Source organism: Carassius gibelio, chromosome A7 (assembly GCF_023724105.1).
Source record: "Carassius gibelio isolate Cgi1373 ecotype wild population from Czech Republic chromosome A7, carGib1.2-hapl.c, whole genome shotgun sequence".
NCBI lineage: Eukaryota > Metazoa > Chordata > Actinopteri > Cypriniformes > Cyprinidae > Carassius > Carassius gibelio.
In genome coordinates, this window is record NC_068377.1 from 31,835,533 (window position 1) to 31,855,534 (window position 20,002).

At 35.9% G+C, this 20,002-nt stretch overlaps 2 protein-coding genes across 3 annotated transcripts; both read right to left on the bottom strand.

The window, feature by feature from the left end:
• Positions 1-373: 373 nt before the first annotated feature.
• On the bottom strand, positions 374-7,954 carry LOC128017241 (E3 ubiquitin-protein ligase TRIM39). Of its 2 annotated transcripts, none has more exons than XM_052602526.1 (9): positions 6,978-7,954; positions 6,354-6,470; positions 5,145-5,886; positions 4,663-4,758; positions 4,209-4,442; positions 2,519-2,666; positions 2,213-2,257; positions 2,057-2,083; positions 374-1,156 (listed from the first exon to the last, which is right to left on the bottom strand). In XM_052602526.1, exons 3-9 carry the CDS (start codon positions 5,832-5,834, stop codon positions 666-668), a joined length of 1,731 nt encoding a protein of 576 aa, XP_052458486.1. In that variant the 5' UTR covers positions 5,835-5,886; positions 6,354-6,470; positions 6,978-7,954; the 3' UTR covers positions 374-665. The 2 variants fall into 2 exon arrangements, with proteins under 2 accessions (XP_052458486.1, XP_052458485.1); XM_052602525.1 differs by having other exon boundaries at positions 374-1,207.
• A 136-nt stretch (positions 7,955-8,090) lies between these two features.
• LOC128017237 (circularly permutated Ras protein 1) lies at positions 8,091-19,748 on the bottom strand. Its single transcript, XM_052602524.1, has 20 exons — positions 19,531-19,748; positions 18,843-18,926; positions 18,359-18,445; positions 15,895-15,990; positions 15,606-15,692; positions 15,423-15,520; positions 15,139-15,339; positions 14,989-15,039; positions 14,809-14,898; positions 13,795-13,946; positions 13,437-13,518; positions 13,134-13,258; positions 12,287-12,371; positions 11,077-11,183; positions 10,834-10,943; positions 10,543-10,654; positions 10,092-10,232; positions 9,925-10,018; positions 9,077-9,127; positions 8,091-8,908 (listed from the first exon to the last, which is right to left on the bottom strand). Exons 2-20 carry the CDS (start codon positions 18,922-18,924, stop codon positions 8,813-8,815), a joined length of 1,947 nt encoding a protein of 648 aa, XP_052458484.1. The 5' UTR covers positions 18,925-18,926; positions 19,531-19,748; the 3' UTR covers positions 8,091-8,812.
• Positions 19,749-20,002: the final 254 nt, after the last annotated feature.

The window sequence follows — 20,002 nt, forward strand, 5'->3', positions numbered from 1 at the left end:
CGATGCACACAGAGAAAATACCGTTAGGATTTGGTTTGGGAGTTACCTGGAGCGGTAAAAACAACAATGTAAAGGCAGTTAGTGTTGATTACAAGTGTCATAAACAGACACACTGGGGTTGTAGTGTATTATGAAAGTTTAAGCAGCATAACTTTAGTCTCACTCCGCTGTAAATAGGGCCCAGTCTTGGTAGCTACTAGATATATGAAAGAGAAAGAAAGGGTGTGAGGTTATAAAGAGAGAAATTACCTGCAGTAACTTGCCATATGACACCGCAACGTTTATTTCATCATTTTCAAGTACACTCATCTTTACAGAAAATTAGGCCAAATGAACTGTATAGGCCTGCAACAGTGAATGAAGTGAATTTTTTCTTATTGTTTTATATTTGCTGAGGGTAAGAAAAAGTGGTTTGACCAGTAGTGTACAAGCATTGCATAATAAACATTATCAAAATGGATTGGATCTACAGAGAATGGACAAAGCAAATGCAAATCTGCATAAAATAGAAAAAACAAAACCAAAAACTGGAAAGAGAGGATGTACAGTGTCATGTGTCATCTTAGTGAAATTGCCAATAGCAGCAGACAAATCATATATAAGGCAAAAAATGCCACAACATTTTGTATCGGATGCTTGCTCATAAAATGTTTACATCTCACTCTTCAGTCCATAAGGACAGGCTTGATCACCAGCGGAGCATCATTTCTGCCTGTTTTGTTGGTACAGGGACTGAAAAATGGGTAAATAGTCTCAGAGAAGATGTCCATAAATGTGTAGATGTGCATCTTTGCATCCACATTATAAAAGGACACTTGGCCTTTTTCATAGTCCACAAATAGCCCTATCTTCTGAGGTCTCAGGCTCAGGGGAATGGCAGTGGAAGGCTCAGTCCTAAAGGCATAGTTGTTCTTGTCCCGCAGGCTAAGAAACCAATAGCCATTGTTGGGGCTGACTGCGATCTTACCCTTTCTGTTGCAGGAATGACTCGCCACTCCCACATCCCAGTCAGTCTTTCCATCCACCTCCACCTCCCAGTAGTGTCGGCCACTGCTGAATCCCTCGCAGCCCAGGACACAGACTACACAGTCGAAGCGCTCACGGTTGTTGGGAACTTGTTGACGCTTTTCACCACACCACACCTTCTTCTTGTCTTCTGATAGGATGAGACGTGGATGAGCAGTGTTGGTGTCCAGGGTCACATCCACTAGTGTAAAAAGTTCAAATATATATATATATATATATATATATATATATATATATATATTTAGGATGTTTAACACACACACACACACACATACACACACACACACACACATTTATATAATAAACTTGTATTTTTATTCAGCAGGGATGCATCAAATTGACAGTAAAGACTTGTATATATTGTTTTTTTATTTATTAAAAAAAATCAGCATATTAGAATGATTTCTGAAGGACCACCTCAGGAATAATTAACATTTAAAAATGTTGAGCTATATGTAAATTCTAACTTTAATTATATTTAATTATATACAAATTGTATTGATTTAAATTAATTTGTTTAACTCTCTCTATTTATTTAATAAAAAATAAATTATATATATATATAGTTTAGATAAATTAACTAATAAATAGTCCTTTTTGTTTAGTTTAGAAAGTATAATGCACAGAAATATATGATTTCTCTCAGTTGCCATAATGGCATATATATCTGTGTGCATAATAATTCATGAAATAAGATGATAAATTACTAAGCAAATAGCAAATTAGAAAAATGCTTTTAATATAGTTTTTTGTGAATTGTAGCGTGTCATACTACTTGAGAAGTTCGCAAATGCTCTGAAACATTTAAATCGAAAACTACTTGCACAAGAACAAACTGAAGTTTTTATGGCCATTAAGAGATGCAGATGTGTTATGCAAGTATTAACAATCATTAAACTGTTATCTCAACTATTTAGGACTTTATCCATAACAGGGCAAAGGTGTTATAAAGTTTTGGAGAAAAAAAAAAACATCTTTATAGCACCTGCTTATATATACACTGCAATAAAATGCCATCTCTAACACATACCTGCATATTCCTGTATTCTCTTCACTTCTGCAAAACATTGAGATAAGATCATTGTAATTGAAAAAAATGAAGTTTTAAAATGCATTTCATAATTCTAGATATATAGTTATACAATGAATCATGGTAAGACAAACACTTGCCAACAGAAAGTCTTACTTGTGATTGATTTCACAGGTGATAGGCTAGTGGACACAGAGAGGCCTAGAGCAGAAAGAAACTGTCAACCAAAAGAGGCAACTTCTCCATCTGCCACCTGATGGCACTGTAGTGTATTGTTTGACCTGATGGCACTGTAGTGTAGTGTTTGACCTGATGGCACTGTAGTGTATTGTTTGACCTGATGGCACTGTAGTGTAGTGTTTGACCTGATGGCACTGTAGTGTATTGTTTGACCTGATGGCACTGTAGTGTAGTGTTTGACCTGATGGCACTGTAGTGTATTGTTTGACAGGTGTCACTCACAGAATTCAGGTACTTTCTGAAGCTCCTCCTTAAACTGTTCCAGTAGCTGACAGGCAGAGGTGTAAATTGTTATCGTTCCAAAGTCACAGGTCAGTGAGATACCCGTCCAGTCTTTCATTGCCTTGAGAGTGCTGATGTCAGAAAAGCCCTGTTGGAAAAGACCAGGAGCAATTTTTGAACATGTTTGTCGAGTCATGCTTATTTTCTCTCTATCGCCGTAACTGCAACCATTATAAAATGTCTAATAGTATTTTTAACTCCACTGTTAAATATATAAAGAAAGGTTTTCTGTATATAAAACATTATATATTAAAAAAAAAGTGTTTATATATATATATTAACTATTAGATACTAAAAGTTATATACTATATTAACAGTTTAATAGACAGTATTAAATGGCTTTTGTCAGAACAAAACACGGCACAATGCTAAGGGCTTTGGAATTGTGAATTTTAGTGTGTTGTCATGCCTTCACCAGGGTGCTGAGTGCTGAGGTGGTTTCTTATTGGCTCATGTCAATCAAACCCAGTTATGTCTCTGTGATATTTGAAATAGAACATAGAAATAGAAAACTGAAAAGATGGAAGAACTGGAGTCTATTACTCTAGTGTTTCCTGTGCACACAACACAAGCAGGAAAGAGTGAAGAGATACATGGTGAATTTGTTTATTTTAAAGTGCCTGCGGGTGTTACAGGTTCTAGTTTAATTAGACTGTAAAGAATAGAACTAGATGCAAGGATCATTTCTGACTGTTTTTTAACCCACAGAGATGGAGTTTGCTTGCAGTCATGTTGTGTGTAACTGGAGGTCGGAGAGCTTATCAGAAGATGAAGCTAAAGTCTCAAATCAAAGTCAGTTGTAAGCTTTAAAGTCATGAATGAGTTAAAATTTAATATTACAGAACACATAATACTGATATTATGACATGTAAAGAGACAACATTACTCCATGAAGAATAATATGTAAGTATTATTGAGACAACAGTCCAGTTACACATGCCTGGTTTCGATGTCAGATTGGGGCAGGATTTTATTTTTGTGTTTTATTTTTTATATTTTGAATTTTGTACATGATAATTGTTTTACTGTTAAAATTTCCCTGAAACAACATTAAATAGTGTCTAATAGGCAGGTTTCAATTGTGACAACTAGTCCCATGTTGTGTATGGGGTATTTTTTTAATAATTTGGCACAAATAGTCAGTGTGTAACTCCATCTATCCCTCATGACTGCTCATGTGTTTTGTAGGTTGTTCCTCCACGCTTCCCTGTGGTCTGTCCAGAGCTCAGTCCGATCATCCTTACGACAACCGCATTACCTTTGTTCAGAAACCAGGTGAGTAATTGACACCTTGTTTTTCTCCTTAGCATTGCTTTATGAACATTGATTCAAATGTGTGAAGTGGCTTGTATGCTCTCTTTAAAATGGAAAAAAGGGAATGATAGGGACTGTTGACTGTAGTGTGTGAACACAACTTGAAGAAGGATTGTGTCCAAACATCACACACAAATTACTGCAGCAAAATCCTGCAAACTTCATTTTCACTTTGAACACCATGTAACCACAAAAAGTAACCACAGAGAACTTTAAAAATCCAACATTCATGACAGAGCTGCTACAGCTCAAATCACAGACACCAATGCTAAAATGAGGAAAAAGTATGAGTGTGTTGTCTTGACACATTACAGACCTTCAGTCCGGTGATATAATTTTCAGACTGGGCCAGTTTGGCCAGTGCTGTGCTTCTCCTCCTCAGTTCTGTGATCTCCTGCTCCAGCTCTCTGATCATGAGCTCAGCCTGGTGCTCTGCTGAGAGACGGTTTATCTCAGTCACTTCCAGCAGCCCGGCCTGACTGCGCTCGAGGGAGCTTATCAAAGCCCCAAACAGCTGCATACTGCGCTGCACCTCATGCTCTGACAGCATCTGGAGCACAGAGGGAAGCAGAAGCACGGATGAAGGTTTTCATCATGGATCTAGATTTAGGGTGATGTAAAGCCCTGACACTGTGTGACAAAGGTTTAGTACTTGTTATCACTAAATATCAGTTGACATTAAACCCGTAGGTGTTCACTTTTCTCCAAGACTTTGGGGATTTTTGATGTTGTGGCATGAAGAAAACAAGTGAAGCTACTGCGTTACTTACTTTAAAATGAACTAGTGATTGTTTGATCTCCTCCACTTTCTCCATCCTGTTCTTGGTCATCTCCTGCATCTCGTTCTCTGTGATACCAATCTTCATCTGTGTGAAAGAAAACAGGAAATGATGCAGCAGGAAGCGCCCCAGATTACCAGTCAATGCATGGTGGTAATGCAACATTGTACCCCCGAAAGAAAATAATTTGCACAGTTTTTTTTCTGAAAGTGTATAAACAACATTTGATAAGCTAACAAAATCAAATCAAGTGGATTTTTTAATATTATTATTATATCTGTTTTAAAGACTGACAGCACAAACCCAATTTTCAAACAAGCAAAAAAACATACATTTTAAAATGTATTTATTATGATCGGTTTATATATTTTTAGTTTATTATCTTTTTTTATTAACTTTTTTGGTTTAGATGTGAAGGCTTTTACAGATTTTCTGTCATTAGCAGTTATAACTTATTCTTCATTTCATCCTACCTTATGACTTTGCCACTCTTTCTCGGCACATGTGATGTCATGTGACTGGTGTTCGGTTTGTCCACACTCAACACAAACACACTCCGAATCAGATCGACAGAACAGCTCCAGGTTTCGGTGATGTTTTGGACAAAGGGGGACTTTCATGGCATCTGCCGCCCCACTCAAGGTATACCTTCGCAGGGACACCTGTCTGGCAAAACCAGGTGGCTGGGTGTCACTAGTACTATCCGTGTTTGGTGTAACAATTTGTTCAGACCATGATTCATTCTGAGAGGCCAGAGAATTGCTGTGTGCCCTGTGCCGTGTGAGTCTCTGCTTCATTTCCTCAAGAAGATTACCTGGAAGTTGGGCTGGCCTAAGTGTACTACCAACTGTCTCTTGTGTCTTTTCCCCTTCCTCAGCTTCTCTATCTGCCTCGTTCCTTCCAGAAGTCCCCGGGTTTCCCTTCATCCGCTTGAACTGTTCAGTGATCTCTCTGAGAGTTCGATTAATTTGGAGATCTGGCTTTCTCTTGAAGGTCTGCTTGCAGAGGGGGCACTGACAGTGCTTCACTGAGTCCCAGTAGTGGCCGATGCAGGTCATGCAGAAGTTGTGGCCACATGGCGTGGACACCGGATTGTCAAACACGTCTAAGCAGATGGAGCACAGCAGCTGCTCTTCAGACAGGAAGCTTCGAGAGAATGGCATGGCTGTGCAGGGGGACGGCAAAAGATGCACGAGGAGACAAGGAAAAATGGCACTGAGGGAAAGATGCAAAAATGAAAGGAAATGTAAAGCTTTAAATTTTCGTTTTGGTTATTTTAGTACATAAGGTCACTAAATGAAAATATCGTAATCACAAATGGCTGAAATAAAAACAAATAAATGTTTTATTTTATTTCATTTTAGACTCGAGCATTTTGCACGACAGCAAACACAAGTAGAATATATCATCACAACACATTGTGTCAATAAGAAAGCTGTGAGAATAGAAGCAGGTACTAAAACGAGAACCAATATTTAACATTAAAACACAGTATATACGATCAGATAGGGTTGTTATGCAAACAACTGTTAAGTTGTCAATATTCACAAAGCAACCTATAGAATGACTGGATCAGTGAATGTTTGTAGTAATAATCCAGGATCGGGGTTAGTCTCATTGAGATGATTTTAAATGTTTTAAATCTCACTAAATCAGACAGATTATGAAAACTGTGTTCTCACCTCTAATCAGCAGTTTCACACTGGAATGAGGCACTACTGGCTAAAGTGTCTTCTTCAGTGGTATGTTCCTTCCTTAGCTGCCTGTTATCTTAGTCCTGTGGAGCAGCTTAGTGGGTTCTGGGAAACAAATGAACAAAAGCACACAAATGCAACCATTCAGTTGTACTATTAAAACTCCAGAATGTCATTGAATAAAAACAAAACATCAAACCAAGTAAGATCTACTAACAAATGGATGATTTTCTATTTTTAGCCATTTTCCAGTGACTATTAACCAGCTGGCTCATGATTTTAGGTTCACAGCGTTCTTCACCAGTATCTCTGAACCAAGTGTGACAAGTGGTAAAATAGGGTTTGTACCTTTTTACCACTTTAAAAAAATGTTTTTCCTAAGAGGAAGCCTTATGTGCTATCTTTCTTTCAAATAAATACCTGGTTTAATTCAACATCTGATTAATGACATTCATTATTTTTTAGTGTGGCTAAAGTGTCAACAATGTTTTTTGGTAAAAATACTTAACTATGATTAAGTATGACATATCTTTTATAGCAGTTTTTGACTTGCATGCTTAACACCAAATCATGTTATAAAATAGTTTTACATTAAATCTATACGAAAATTACCTCTGTTAGGCTTGTCTGTGTTTTATCCGGTGGTCTCTCATCAGTGCTTGTGTTGTATCCTGATGGTTCAGTTTTACAGGTATTATTTAAACTCTTACATGTGGTTGCTTTTGGCCGACTCCCTCCTCAGCTCTTTCTCTCTCCACCCTCTCTTTCTCCCAGACAGTGAGTTCAAACCTGTCTGATGAGATTCCAAGCAAGATTACATGCTTGTTTCAGACACACTTCAGTGTCAGGTTTTGTCAAATAAATCATGCTGAAACATAAGTAGTTTACATTTGGATGTAACTAATACCGACGATGACCATGACCAAACCCAGACAGAATCTGCAAAGATTTCATTTTATTCAATACAGCTCAAAATCTGTTAATATGAATTAAATGTTCATATGATGAACTACACACAAGGACACCAGTAGGATAAAAGTCATTGCTGAAAAAGTCAGAAAAAATTACTTTATTTATTTTTTTGCATTATCTTTTTGGGAGAAAATGGAGGAATTATATTAAATGGATTTGGATATCGTAAAACATGTTAAACTGAGATCAACATCACAACATGCTAAATGCATGAAAGAATGAATAAATAACAATAAAACGAATAGCACAAGAAGTTAAAGCTGCAAAACCTATGATTCTGCAGAGATCTGGGACTGATCATGACAGAATACGGCTGAATTAAAGGTCTTTTGTGGTCTGTTTGTGGGGTGATTCAGAGGTCACATGAGTAAAATAAAACCTGACATAGTGTTAAATCGGCAGAAAAACAGATGTTTTCCGTAAGGGATCACTGGATGGTGACACAATCCATCTGTAGAGAGACAGATAGAGTTGCCTCATTTCATGAATGCCATTTCAAAATTCAAACGCTACTCTAACTCTGCCATTAACATTAGGGAAAGAGAGAGAGATAAGGAAGAACACAAAGAGTGCAACTGATCAGGGCTTTTTTGTCACATACCTCACTGAAGTTGGTTCTAACCAGTTCTCACCATTTCTTGTTGACATACTTTCACCAGTGTTTATCGCTTAAATCCGCATACATTAAAAAATAATTTGAAGACTGACTGTTTTAAGGTGATGTAAGTAGACAGAGTAAGAAGAATCAGTCTCTGATTTCTATAAAACATGTTTTATTTGATTGCTTTATATTTATTAATACAGTCAATAGTATCCAAGCTGGTAATCTGACAATTGCAAAAGTATGTCAAATATGTTACTTATTCAAAAATGTCTTAAATGCACAAACCAGCCAAAGATCAATACAGAAGTGATGCCATGGAAAGTGAAAGTGAGTAAAAGGGTTGGCAAAATCACACTGGACCCCTCACACCCAGCCCACTTCATCTTTGAACTGTTTACAGCGTACTGAGCACCGAAACAGCCAGACATAGGAAACGTTTCTTCCCTCAGGCCATATACCTCATGCACAGTTAAATGTTCTCCCCACTGTGACTTCTTTCCATACACCTGTTCACATTCCCATGCATAATTTGTATATAGCACATCTGTACATACAATATGCTGTTTACTGTCTCTTTGCCTATTATGTTTTTTTTTTACGTATTTATTTTTACTCACTTTTTTTTGTCTGTGCACTGGAAGCTTCTCTTACCAAGACAAATTCCTTGTGTGTTTAGGCACATTTGGCAATAAAGCTCTTTCTGATTCTGAAAGCAGCTCACCAGCTGGATATTAGGTTATCAACTCATAGTTTGCATATATTGTATATTGCATAAATTCCAAGCAGTATTCATTGTCCATAGTTTGAGATTGATATAGCAGCCTACATGACACTTAAAATGACTGCTCACAACTCTTGATGGCATCTGAGCTCAGTTCTCCATCATGGCAACTCTCTGTCCCTTTCCGCTCATGCTCTTGGCTCTCTTCATTTGGTAGACCACATTGGCCGCTGCATCTGAGAGACTCTGGAGGAGAAGAAAATAATGTGATGATCCATGATATCTAAGCATGATCTGTTCATTTTATGTATAACTTTTCTTCAAAAACCTAAAAAAGGACATATGGGTTTCAATTACATTTAGAATGCCAGATTTTCTCTGTTATGTATAAAGTGTGGGAGATCTTTAACTCACCGCAGTGGAACATGTTCGGGATGCTTGTTTGGCGTCAGTTTCCGTTGTGTTCTGTTTAGAGTAAAAGTGTGTCATGCTTTTAGCACAAGGACATATTTAGTCACAATGATTCATCTAGAATGCTAATATGGCTTGGGGCACTTTTGGAGCTGAGCAGATTTCAAAACATGTTGAATGTTAAAGACAATCACTGACACACATCTACAAGCACGTGAGAGTGTGTCAATCTTGACTGTGGTATGCTGAATTAGGTAAACAATGACAATGCTTGATAAATGCTCTGCTAAAGTGTCTATTTTACTGATTAGTTAAATATTCTATAATGTTTTAATGGTTTAAATATTAATGATATGAAATATTAATGATTATATACCGTTTGGAATTTCTGGAAAATTCCGAAAAAGCAGTAATATTGTGAAATGCTGTTGTAATTTAAAATAACTGCCTTTTATTAAAATGTAATTTATTTATTTAATGGCAAAGCTGAACTTTCAGCGGCCATTAATCCAGTCTTCAGTGTCACATGAATCTTCAGAAATAATTATAGTTTTTTATACTTTTATTTGGCAAGGATGCATTAAACTGATCGAAAGTGACAGTAAATACATGTACATGTAAATTCTGTCTACTTTTACTTTGTACATTTTATTCATCAAAGAATCCTGAAAAAATGTATTACAGTCCACAAAAACATTAAGCAGCAGTTATTTATAGCACTGCTAATAATAAGAAATGTTTCTGACACTGAAGACTGAAGTAATGACTGCTGAAAATTCATTACATTCAAAAATAAAATAAATAATAATATACATATGCTATTATTTGGATGGTTGAGGGTGTATTCAGACCTGGTTGACTGTGGAGAGGTCTTCACAGATCATACTCATGGTACTAATCCAGTTCCCATAGATACTCTCTTCTTTAGGACTCGGCTTCTGTTGACTGTAAGATAAGCATTGAGGGAGACGTGTTTTATACATTTCTTTATACAACCGTCTGGGGACGTTTGCTGTACCTGATGTCTTTGAGAAGGTCCTGCTGGGCTCTGAGTTGTCTCTGTGCTTCCTGTACTCGGCCCTCCATAGTCAGCCGGGCACACAGCTGGGCACAGTGAACGCCCAACACAGATATATTTAAACTGCCTGCCCACACCCAGCTACACACACAGAACCAGACACAGAGATAGAGAAAGGAAAGTTGTTTTATATATATATACAGTATATATATATATATATATATATAAAACAACTTTCCTTTCTCCATCTATATATATATATATATATATATATATATATATATGTATATATATAATTTTCCTTCTATGTCTACAATTAAAATTTCTGCAGTTATTTTGGATGTGAAAGAGCTGACTATAAATCACCATGTAGTTTATGGCAAAATGATTAAGTGATATGTGTCAAGAGCTGTATGTTTGCTGTTATGGTGTAATATTTCGAGTGGTTTGCCTGCTGGTGGTGACTCGTTTCTGATGAGTGATGACTCTCGTCACTTTCTGCAAATCTCGAGTCTTGAAACTCAGCTGCAGTTGAAAAGGGATCCGGTCCTGTTGTTGGAAACCTGAAAACACATTTGAAGATACATAAAAAGGTCTACATTTTGTGTTCCATACAAAACAACAAACAAAAAACACCGTAAACAGTTTTAGAACAACATGAGGGGGTGTAGGAAAAAAAAGAGTTCCATCTTTTCTCTAATGCTTCATTTTCTTTTGATTGCACTGTTTATTTTGTGCTTACTTTCAACTTTTTCTGGTCTGATTGCAAACTGGAAGGTGATCTCAACACCATCTGTTACATTGCCAATCTCTCGTACTAACCGATGATTATCCTCCTCATAGGGGAAGTACCTGGGGCGATCAGAGAAGACATAAACATAGAGACTTTATGAAATGCGTTTATAGTGCATAGTGCGTATGTGTGTGTGTTGTTGCATGTATTTACATGTGTTTGTGTCACTGAATGTCATAAATGGATACTTACATGCCATCTGGTGCCAGCAGTGTTGCCATGACACTAGTTGCTAGGACATTGTCAGCTATAGCGCTCTGGATCTCTGTGGCAACTGTACCAACATTAACAATATTTATCTGGAAAGTGGATGAAAAAATAAATTATTTAGTTTTTTAAAATGTAAGATCATGGCTTGTTTATAATATTGCAGCTCTCCTTTCAAAGAGAAACATGAACTTTTTTAAATATTTTTGTGTTTTTGAATGAAGTCTCTTATGCTCAGAAATAAAGTAATATTGTAAATTATTAAAACTTAAAACATCGGTTTTCTATTTGTATTGTTTTTCAGCATCAGCACCCCAGTCTTCAGAGACACATAACACTTCAGAAATCATTGTAATATGCTGATCTGCTGCTCAAGAAATATTTTGTGTTATCATCAACTGCTCATATATTTATTTATTTATTTACTTGTTAATTTTTTGATGAATAGAAATGCAAACAAATAGAATTTGGGTAAAAATCCTTTGCAAGATTGCAAATGTCTTTACTCTCTTTGATTAATTTAATGCATCATTGCTTAATAAAATATTAATTTAAAAATAAAGAAAAATAAATGAAGAAAAAACGGACCCCATATTTTGAACGTTAGTGCTTATTATTCAAGCTAAGTACAAACTGATAATCTTGTGGTACACACTATGCATGATACTAAAGTTATTGATGTCTTGCACCAGTTTCCTATTATCATTGTTTCAAAGCAAAAATCTTTTGACATTCAGCAGAAGGGGAAATACTGAACTCAAACTCGTTCTTCCTTGCATGTGTGGGTGTCATTTGGTAATAAGTATTGGTTTTTCTAAAATAGGCTTCAAGCTACATGTGTCAAACCCATTAAAACAGATTGAGCTTCTACCGAGGGGTTTTTACACACAAGGTTCAGGATGTGTTAGAAGTATGCAATGTAACAAATGTAGTGACAGCTGCTGTTAGCGGAAAATGTCGAGCGAAGGGTTCATACAGAAAATGTGAGCATTTCTAACATAGTTTACAATGAGCTAAGTGTGTGAGATGTAACCAAATTAGTGAAAGACAACACCCTCAGGAGAAACAGATTGTTGCTGCACTCATAGGTTTCTCGAGGAGTCAGTCTTTACCTTCTCATCGGATATTAGCAACATTACCCAGATCGCTAATCAATAAAAAATCTGACTGCAGATGAGCAGTCGCAGTAACTCACTCGGCCTCCTGTGTGATCTGCCAATCTCCCAACCTCTGCCAAACGACAGTCCTCTCCTTCAAAGGTCATCACAGACACTATCACGCTATAAACAACCACCACAACAGAAATCTATGACTTACTGATCATAACAACACTTGACATGACATGATTTCATTTAGGGTCACTGGGCTAAATTCATATTTTTTCATTAAAACCAGTGTGTGGGATATATATATATATATATATTTAGGTGAACTTGCTTCATATATATAGATATATATATATATATAGATTAAATTATTTTAGATGCATTCAAAAAGCAGCAAGTCTATTTCTATTTTTACAGAAGACTAGGCAGCTATTTCTATTGGTAACTAGATTTTACTCCTTTAAATATATTTTAATATATTTATTATTTTGTATATATATATATATATATATATATATATATATATATATATATATATATATATATATATATATATATATTAAGATTAAGTGATTACATTGAGGTAGGCTTTTATTTTAGATTAATAAAAAGGGGCAATTGTAACACTCTGACTTCTTGCATTTAATTTAATATTATAGTCTTGTCCTTATTAGTGAAAATATATAAACTGTATTATTAATTAGTGCACCTATATTTGTTTCTTGTATCAAAAGCCGACTAGTGTATTTCAAAAAGTCTGTGAGTTATTAAAGAAAATCCCATTTTTTTTTTTTTTTTTTTTTTTTTTTTTTTACAATTGCCCAGGTCTCTCCTAATTAAATGACAGTAATTCATTGCCTAGTAAAGCATTACACCCAACACTGGTTATAACTAATATAATATTCAGAAAGAGATTTGTGGTTTGCAGTCACTCACCCCTTTTCGGCAGCATAATGGGCTAACCGATTGTAAAAATAAGGTGAGGGGTTGGGGCAACGAGAAAACTCCTGATCTAAATGGCCTAGGCCTATGTTGGCCTGACCATCTGTGCAAATTATAACCTGGAAAAAAAATCACACAGACATATAATCATGTAAATGCAGAGCATCAGTAGCTAAATAATGAAGTCCTCTTCTAGACTACGGTTCAACTCATTGAATAGTGGTTTTATCATTACAGCACACATTTATCATAATAAAATAGGTACAGTTTTCAGAACATGTAATAACGGATACATACTTTTGACCCTGTGAACTGAGATGCCATGGCAACAGAGACGAGGGCAGCAGGTCCCAGGGCTGTGGCTCCATGTTCTCTGAGTCTGCAGAGAGGAACAAACCCTAATTAATAAAGTTAGACAGACAACACAAATACTGACTTAACACTATAGCTTGCTTTTCATGAACAACGAAATAAAATAACACTGTAGCATTTTCATGAAACATTAGGATCAGCCAAACATTTGCACTGAGTAAATACAGCTGGATTAAACAAAAATCGTGTCCATCTTCATTTCAGGCTGCGAAGCAACAAAATGTGATTATTGTAAAGGAGGGTGATACTCTTCTCTGCTCGCTGTACGTTCAACGCCACTCACTCTTTGATTTTCTGGGTGAGAGGTTGGATGGTCTCTGCGATGCAGTGAGGGGTGCTGTAGTTCTCGCCCGCCTTCTTCACATAGTCATAGTCCACCAGTGCCCAGTCTCTCAGAGTCAGAGGAACCTTTGTACCATCCCCATATACTGTCACCTGAAAACCACACACATTCATGCTTCTCTAAACTCTGATCTATCCACATCACAGTAAAATAAAGCACTATGTGAGCTAAGCTGGTGCTATTGTTTATCTCTGTATCTAGTTTTCTAAAATGACTTTTCAATGGCTAATCTTAGTAGTTTTACATGCTTCTTAGTTCCTTCATAGTGAATTTAGGTTTCTACAAACCAGTAGCCACAAGCTTGTCAAAAACAAGAAGGGGAAATGCTCAGTCATCACAGTTTGACATCTCAGTAAGTTTTATAGAGCTGCTGAGCTTTGGCTTCAGAAGTACCTCGTTTTACAGGGTATATTAAACCTGGTCCTGTTTTGCCAAAATTTACCAGCATAAACTCTAGGTCACAGATATATGTATAAAGCCATTTATAGCAAATGAGAAAAAGCATGACATTATAAAGAGAACATGTTGACAAAAATAAATAACTGGCCTTTATATTTAAATTGCACATAAGGCAAAGCAAATATTCAAATTCTTTGTATTAAGTTTATCTTTTTTCCTGCCTAACATTAGAATAATGTTGCACAGTATAAACTTAAATAAATTCTAATATGAATGTATAGTGCTTTTCACAATAAATATATTTGCAGTAAAATTACACCTAACAATTTGTTTATATTTAAAAATATTTACATATATCTTACATAATATATAAAAATAAAAAATATTTTTTCCCCTCTCGTTTTTCCCAGAACCCAGTTTAAAAAACAGAAAAACTTCAAATAATAATGTGGCAGTTTTTGCAAAAAAGTTTCCAAAAAAAAAAAAAAAAGAGGAAATCCTTATGATCAGAACTGGGCATAATAATCGCTTTGTGCTTCCCATAAGTCTCTTTACCTCATTGTTAAATGTCACCAGTGCCACTCTTCGGTGAGATGAGGTTTTCTGCAGGGAGGACAGCACCATCTGAAGAGCTTCTTGGACTCCCTGAACCAAAAAAAAAAAATGTGAGTAACTTCACATTTACTGTGCCTGTTTACATAAGCAAAACATGTATTTATTTAATCTTTTTTTTACCTGCAGTCGTGAAACATAAGTGGGTGATCGCATGGCGTTACCAGGAGAGATCTGCGAGGAAAATATATAATATATTTAATGTGAACATTAAGTGAAGGTGTTGAGAACATAATAACAGCTCTGGACGTCTGTAATGAAAGTGATCGGCACCTCAGAAGTGACGCTCATACTTCCGGAAATGTCCACACACAGGACAATAAGCATGTCATCTAGATTCTCATACTCTGTGTCCTCATCGTCGTCCATGTACAGTATATCCCTGCCTGAAGGACTGCGCAGAGAAAACCGGCCTCCCTTCAGCGTAGTCTGAGGGTAAACGTTCTCCTTTCCACAAAACTCACACCTCCATATCTAGAAAAAAAGGACACGAAACACTTAAACAATAAGTAAATGTCATATAATCTGATGGGTTTGCACCTGTTGGTATAACTTACTATTGTTTTATGGTGTGTCTCTGGACTGCTTGCTGAGGACATGGCAGCACTACATTTCCCACAATGCACTGGTTTTTGGCTGCACTGTATAGCAGATGCTAAAGAGACAGTAAGTGAGCTAAACAAATGGAACATTTAGAAAATGTATGCTTTCAAAAAAGATTGCTTAGCAGTTTAGCACACCTTTACTAATGTCCACAAGGCTACCCACTTTTAGCGACACCACATTTACATTAGCTTTAAGGTGAGTCTCTCCAATATTATCCAGACCTGAGAGAGAGAGTGAAGGAAAAATATATATAACGGTTGGAATTAACACAGAGTTGTTGTTGTGTAATTCAGCTCACAAAATCAAATAAAACAACTCATTGTAAAACACCATAGTATTTTTAGTGTATCGAGTATGTTTTTGCATAACAATATTTCCTGTGCTTGTTCATGTTCTGTAGAGAGTGTGTGAATGTCTTCTCACCTCTCGGCGGTAAAGGTGGGGGTGGGAGAGCTCTAAACACAGTGCCTCTCCTTTCTATGCTACGGGGAGGAACAGGTGGTGGAGCCACTGATGGAGCTGTTAAAAATAACACACTCAAATAAATTAGAAAAGATTAAAGAAAAGTAAAACTTCTATTCAGTAAGGATGTAAATGAATGAAAAGTGACAGCAAAGCCATTTACATATTTCATCAAAGATTTATATTCCAAACAAATGGCTGTTTATTAATATAATGTAATAAGAAATGATTCTTGAGCACCTAATAAGGATACAAGAATGATGATTTCTGAAGACTGAAGTAATTTTTGTTAAATATTTAGGATTGCCATCTCAGGATTTAATTACATTTTAAAATACACTAGTTATTTTAAACTGAAATAGTGTTTCACAATAATATTATTTTCATTATATAAAAAATATATATCAAATAAATCCAGAGTTTGTGAGCATAAGAGGCTTATATAAGTGGTTGGACAAAATAATATGAACACCTAGGAAATATTTCTGTATTGAGGTATTTTACCATCATTTGCCTAAAAGGGGTCATGAACGTTTTACATTTAAGAGGTCAATGTACTATAAAAACATCCTGTATGTTTTACAACTCAAAACATTCTTGTTAGTCTAAAAACAAATTATAATGAAGCCAATCTGCCAAAAAAACAGGTATGAAATGTGCCATTTCATGAAGTAATAGTGTGGCTAAACACCGCCTCCGCAGAAGAAGATCAATGCCTGTGAGAAAGGTCTGGCTGCAGACATGTACTTGCGTTCTCAGACACCTGTGCTTTCACAAGTGATGTCAATCATTTTTATTTTATTTTTTATTTTTTAATTGAATCTCTCAACATTTTACAAAAGAAGCCAGGTGGTGTAGACAAGAAAAACTAAATTACAATATCATTTACAATCGTCACCTGCACTCTCTGCTACCTGTGACTTAACTTGCAATTGGCACAAATCGTGCGTGTTGCCAAGAAGCTGTGGTGGTAAAATGATTAAAACTTATTTAGTACCATAATAAACTGTATATCCAATTTGATCTTCTTAAAACATTAAGCCATATTTATTCTCTAAGGGAGAAAAATGCTTAAAGGGTCCTATTATGCTCTTTAACAAAGTCTCGATTTAGTTTTTTAGTTGTTGTTTTTTTTTTTTTGGGGGGGGGGTGTACTGTACTGTATCAAATGAAATGTATCAATATAAAATATAAAGATAAAGATGACTCAGAAGATAACAAGACTTTGAAGACTCTTTCCATTGCCTTCCTTCTGAGCATCCCCCCGGGAAAAAAAAAACAGTATAGAAAATAGCCTATTTCTTCTAAATTATGTTTTTTTTATGTAAAAATCTCGATATCATCAGAGAACAGTACAAAATAATAACAAATGTTAGATCATGACCCCTTTAATTCAGCCTTTTAGCCTTCTTAATAGGGGTGCTCCGTTTATCGGCCGATTATCGCTTTGGTAAGTTTGATTGTCGGTCTCTATGAAGGCCGATCTCAAACATAATGTCCCCTCAGACACAGCTCATGAAATCAGGCTTGTGCTGTGTGTAAGTGAAGCAATTTCCCCACTGTAAACAAAAATGCTCCTGCGTGATCAATTATATATTATATTTTATACTGTATATTAGTGAAATATGTCAAAAAATATCCACTCCTCAATTAAAAAAAATACCCCCGCAGGAGTCACCTAAGAGGGAAATTCCCCTCATTTTCAAAAATAAAATTCTGGCCCTTAATAAATGTCTTTAAAAATCTTGACTGGAGCATCACTATAAATAGTTCTACATGTTAAAATGAAGGCTTCATAAATATCGGTATATGTGATCGTATCGGCAGATACTGCTTCCTGTGATCAACCATCGGTCTCGGTGATCAGCTCATTAAACCTGATTGGAGCACCCTTACTTCTTAGAGTAAATTTATACTTTGTAATAGTTGAAAAACTTTGTAATAGTCTCTATTACAATGTCATTTATTATAACAAGTGGCAGTTGTTTTACTGATATTGGAGGTGTTAATCAGCATCTCTCTCCTCTTCAAACCTGTCCACAGTGGTCGATAATATTCAAATCAGTTGCTCAGAATATCTAGGTTTTAATATACTCACATTATCTTTTTCTCATTTAAGCATTGGTGTCTGTGATTTGAGCTGTAGCAGTTGCTGCTTTGTCATGAATGTTGCCAAACTTTTTAAAGGTCTCTGTGGTTCGTTTTTGTGGTTACATGGTATTCAAAGTGAAAATGAAGTTTGCAGTCTTTTGCTGTAGTAGTTTGTGTGTGATGTTTGGACACAATCCTTCTTCAAGTTGTGTTCACACACTACAGTCAACACTACAGTTTTCCATTTTAAAGAGAGCATACAAGCCACTTCACACCTTTGAAACAACGTTCAGAAAGCAATGCTAAGGTGAAAAACAAGGTGTCAATTACTCACTTGGTTTCTGAACAAAGGTAACGCGGTTGTCGTAAGGATGATCGGACTGAGCTCTGGACAGACCACAGGGAAGCGTGGAGGAACAACCTACAAAACACATGAGCAGTCATGAGGGATAGATGGAGTTACACACTGACTATTTGTGCCAAATTATAAAAAAGAATACCCCATACACAACATGGGCCTAGTTGTCACAATTGAAACCTGCCTATTAGACACTATTTAATGTTGTTTCAGGGAAATTTTAACAGCAAAACAATTATCATGTACAAAATTCAAAATATAAAAAATAAAACACAAAAATAAAATCCTGCCACAATCTGACATCGAAACCAGGCATGTGTAACTGGACTGTTGTCTCAATAATACTTACATATTATTCTTCATGGAGTAATGTTGTCTCTTTACATGTCATAATATCAGTATTATGTGTTCTGTAATATTAAATTTTAACTCATTCATGACTTTAAAGCTTACAACTGACCTTGATTTGAGACTTTAGCTTCATCTTCTGATAAGCTCTCCGACCTCCAGTTACACACAACATGACTGCAAGCAAACTCCATCTCTGTGGGTTAAAAAACAGTCAGAAATGATCCTTGCATCTAGTTCTATTCTTTACAGTCTAATTAAACTAGAACCTGTAACACCCGGAGGCACTTTAAAATAAACAAATTCAGCATGTATCTCTTCACTCTTTCCTGCTTGTGTTATGTACACAGAAAACACTGGATAATACTGTGTTTTTCTGTGCATTTTAAGCAAAACTTTTTTTTAAAGACTTTCATTTCCTGCTCACATGGTTTCTTTCACTTTGATCTCAGTTGCTGAAGGCAGTTACACCTGCAGTAAACACTGTGGCACCGTTCGATTTCCTTGTAAAATGAATGCTGTTTTATCTTTTCTTCTCTGTTCTTTTTCTTTTCAAGCTAAGTTTGCAAAAAACCAAGAGCCAACACACCCTTGTGTTACAATTAATATAAGATGTATAAATAATTTCACGTCATTATGACTCAGTTCAATGGAACTGCAAGCAAGAAATAAATAAAAAATGAGTGAGGTATTGAAAATAATTATTTACTGATACAAAATACATGGTGACACACAGTATAATAGAAACAGCTGAAGTTATTCATCTCTGATAAACTCTGCAACATTTGAAATGTACCTACCTGGTGATGGTAGCTCAAAATAAAGTGTCTGACTTTTAGCTTGCGTAGAAAGCCAATAACATTAAGGTCCTGCTCTCCACACACCTACTGTGCATGTGTAACTGTGTGCCTGATGAAACAGGAAGTAAAGAAACTGTTGGTGCATGACCTAAAAAATTTTAAAGGCAAAGAGAGGAGTGAGTGAAAAACTAAACCAGCTTGATTGTTCATCTCTGTGTAGATTTAAATACACTTGATTTTTTTTTTTTTCACTTTCATCTTACGTGGACTTTGACTCAGATGTCAGAGACACAATTCAGTCATTTAATCATTAGCAGCATGCAAGGCTTTCACACTTAGTGTAATAAAAATAGTCATCACACTAACGTCATCACAATAAATGTTACCCTAGGCTCGAAACTGGATGGTTAAGTTTCTTGTGTAGACATGTATGAATATGCTGGAGGAGGCAGTGGCAAAGCCAGGATGTTTT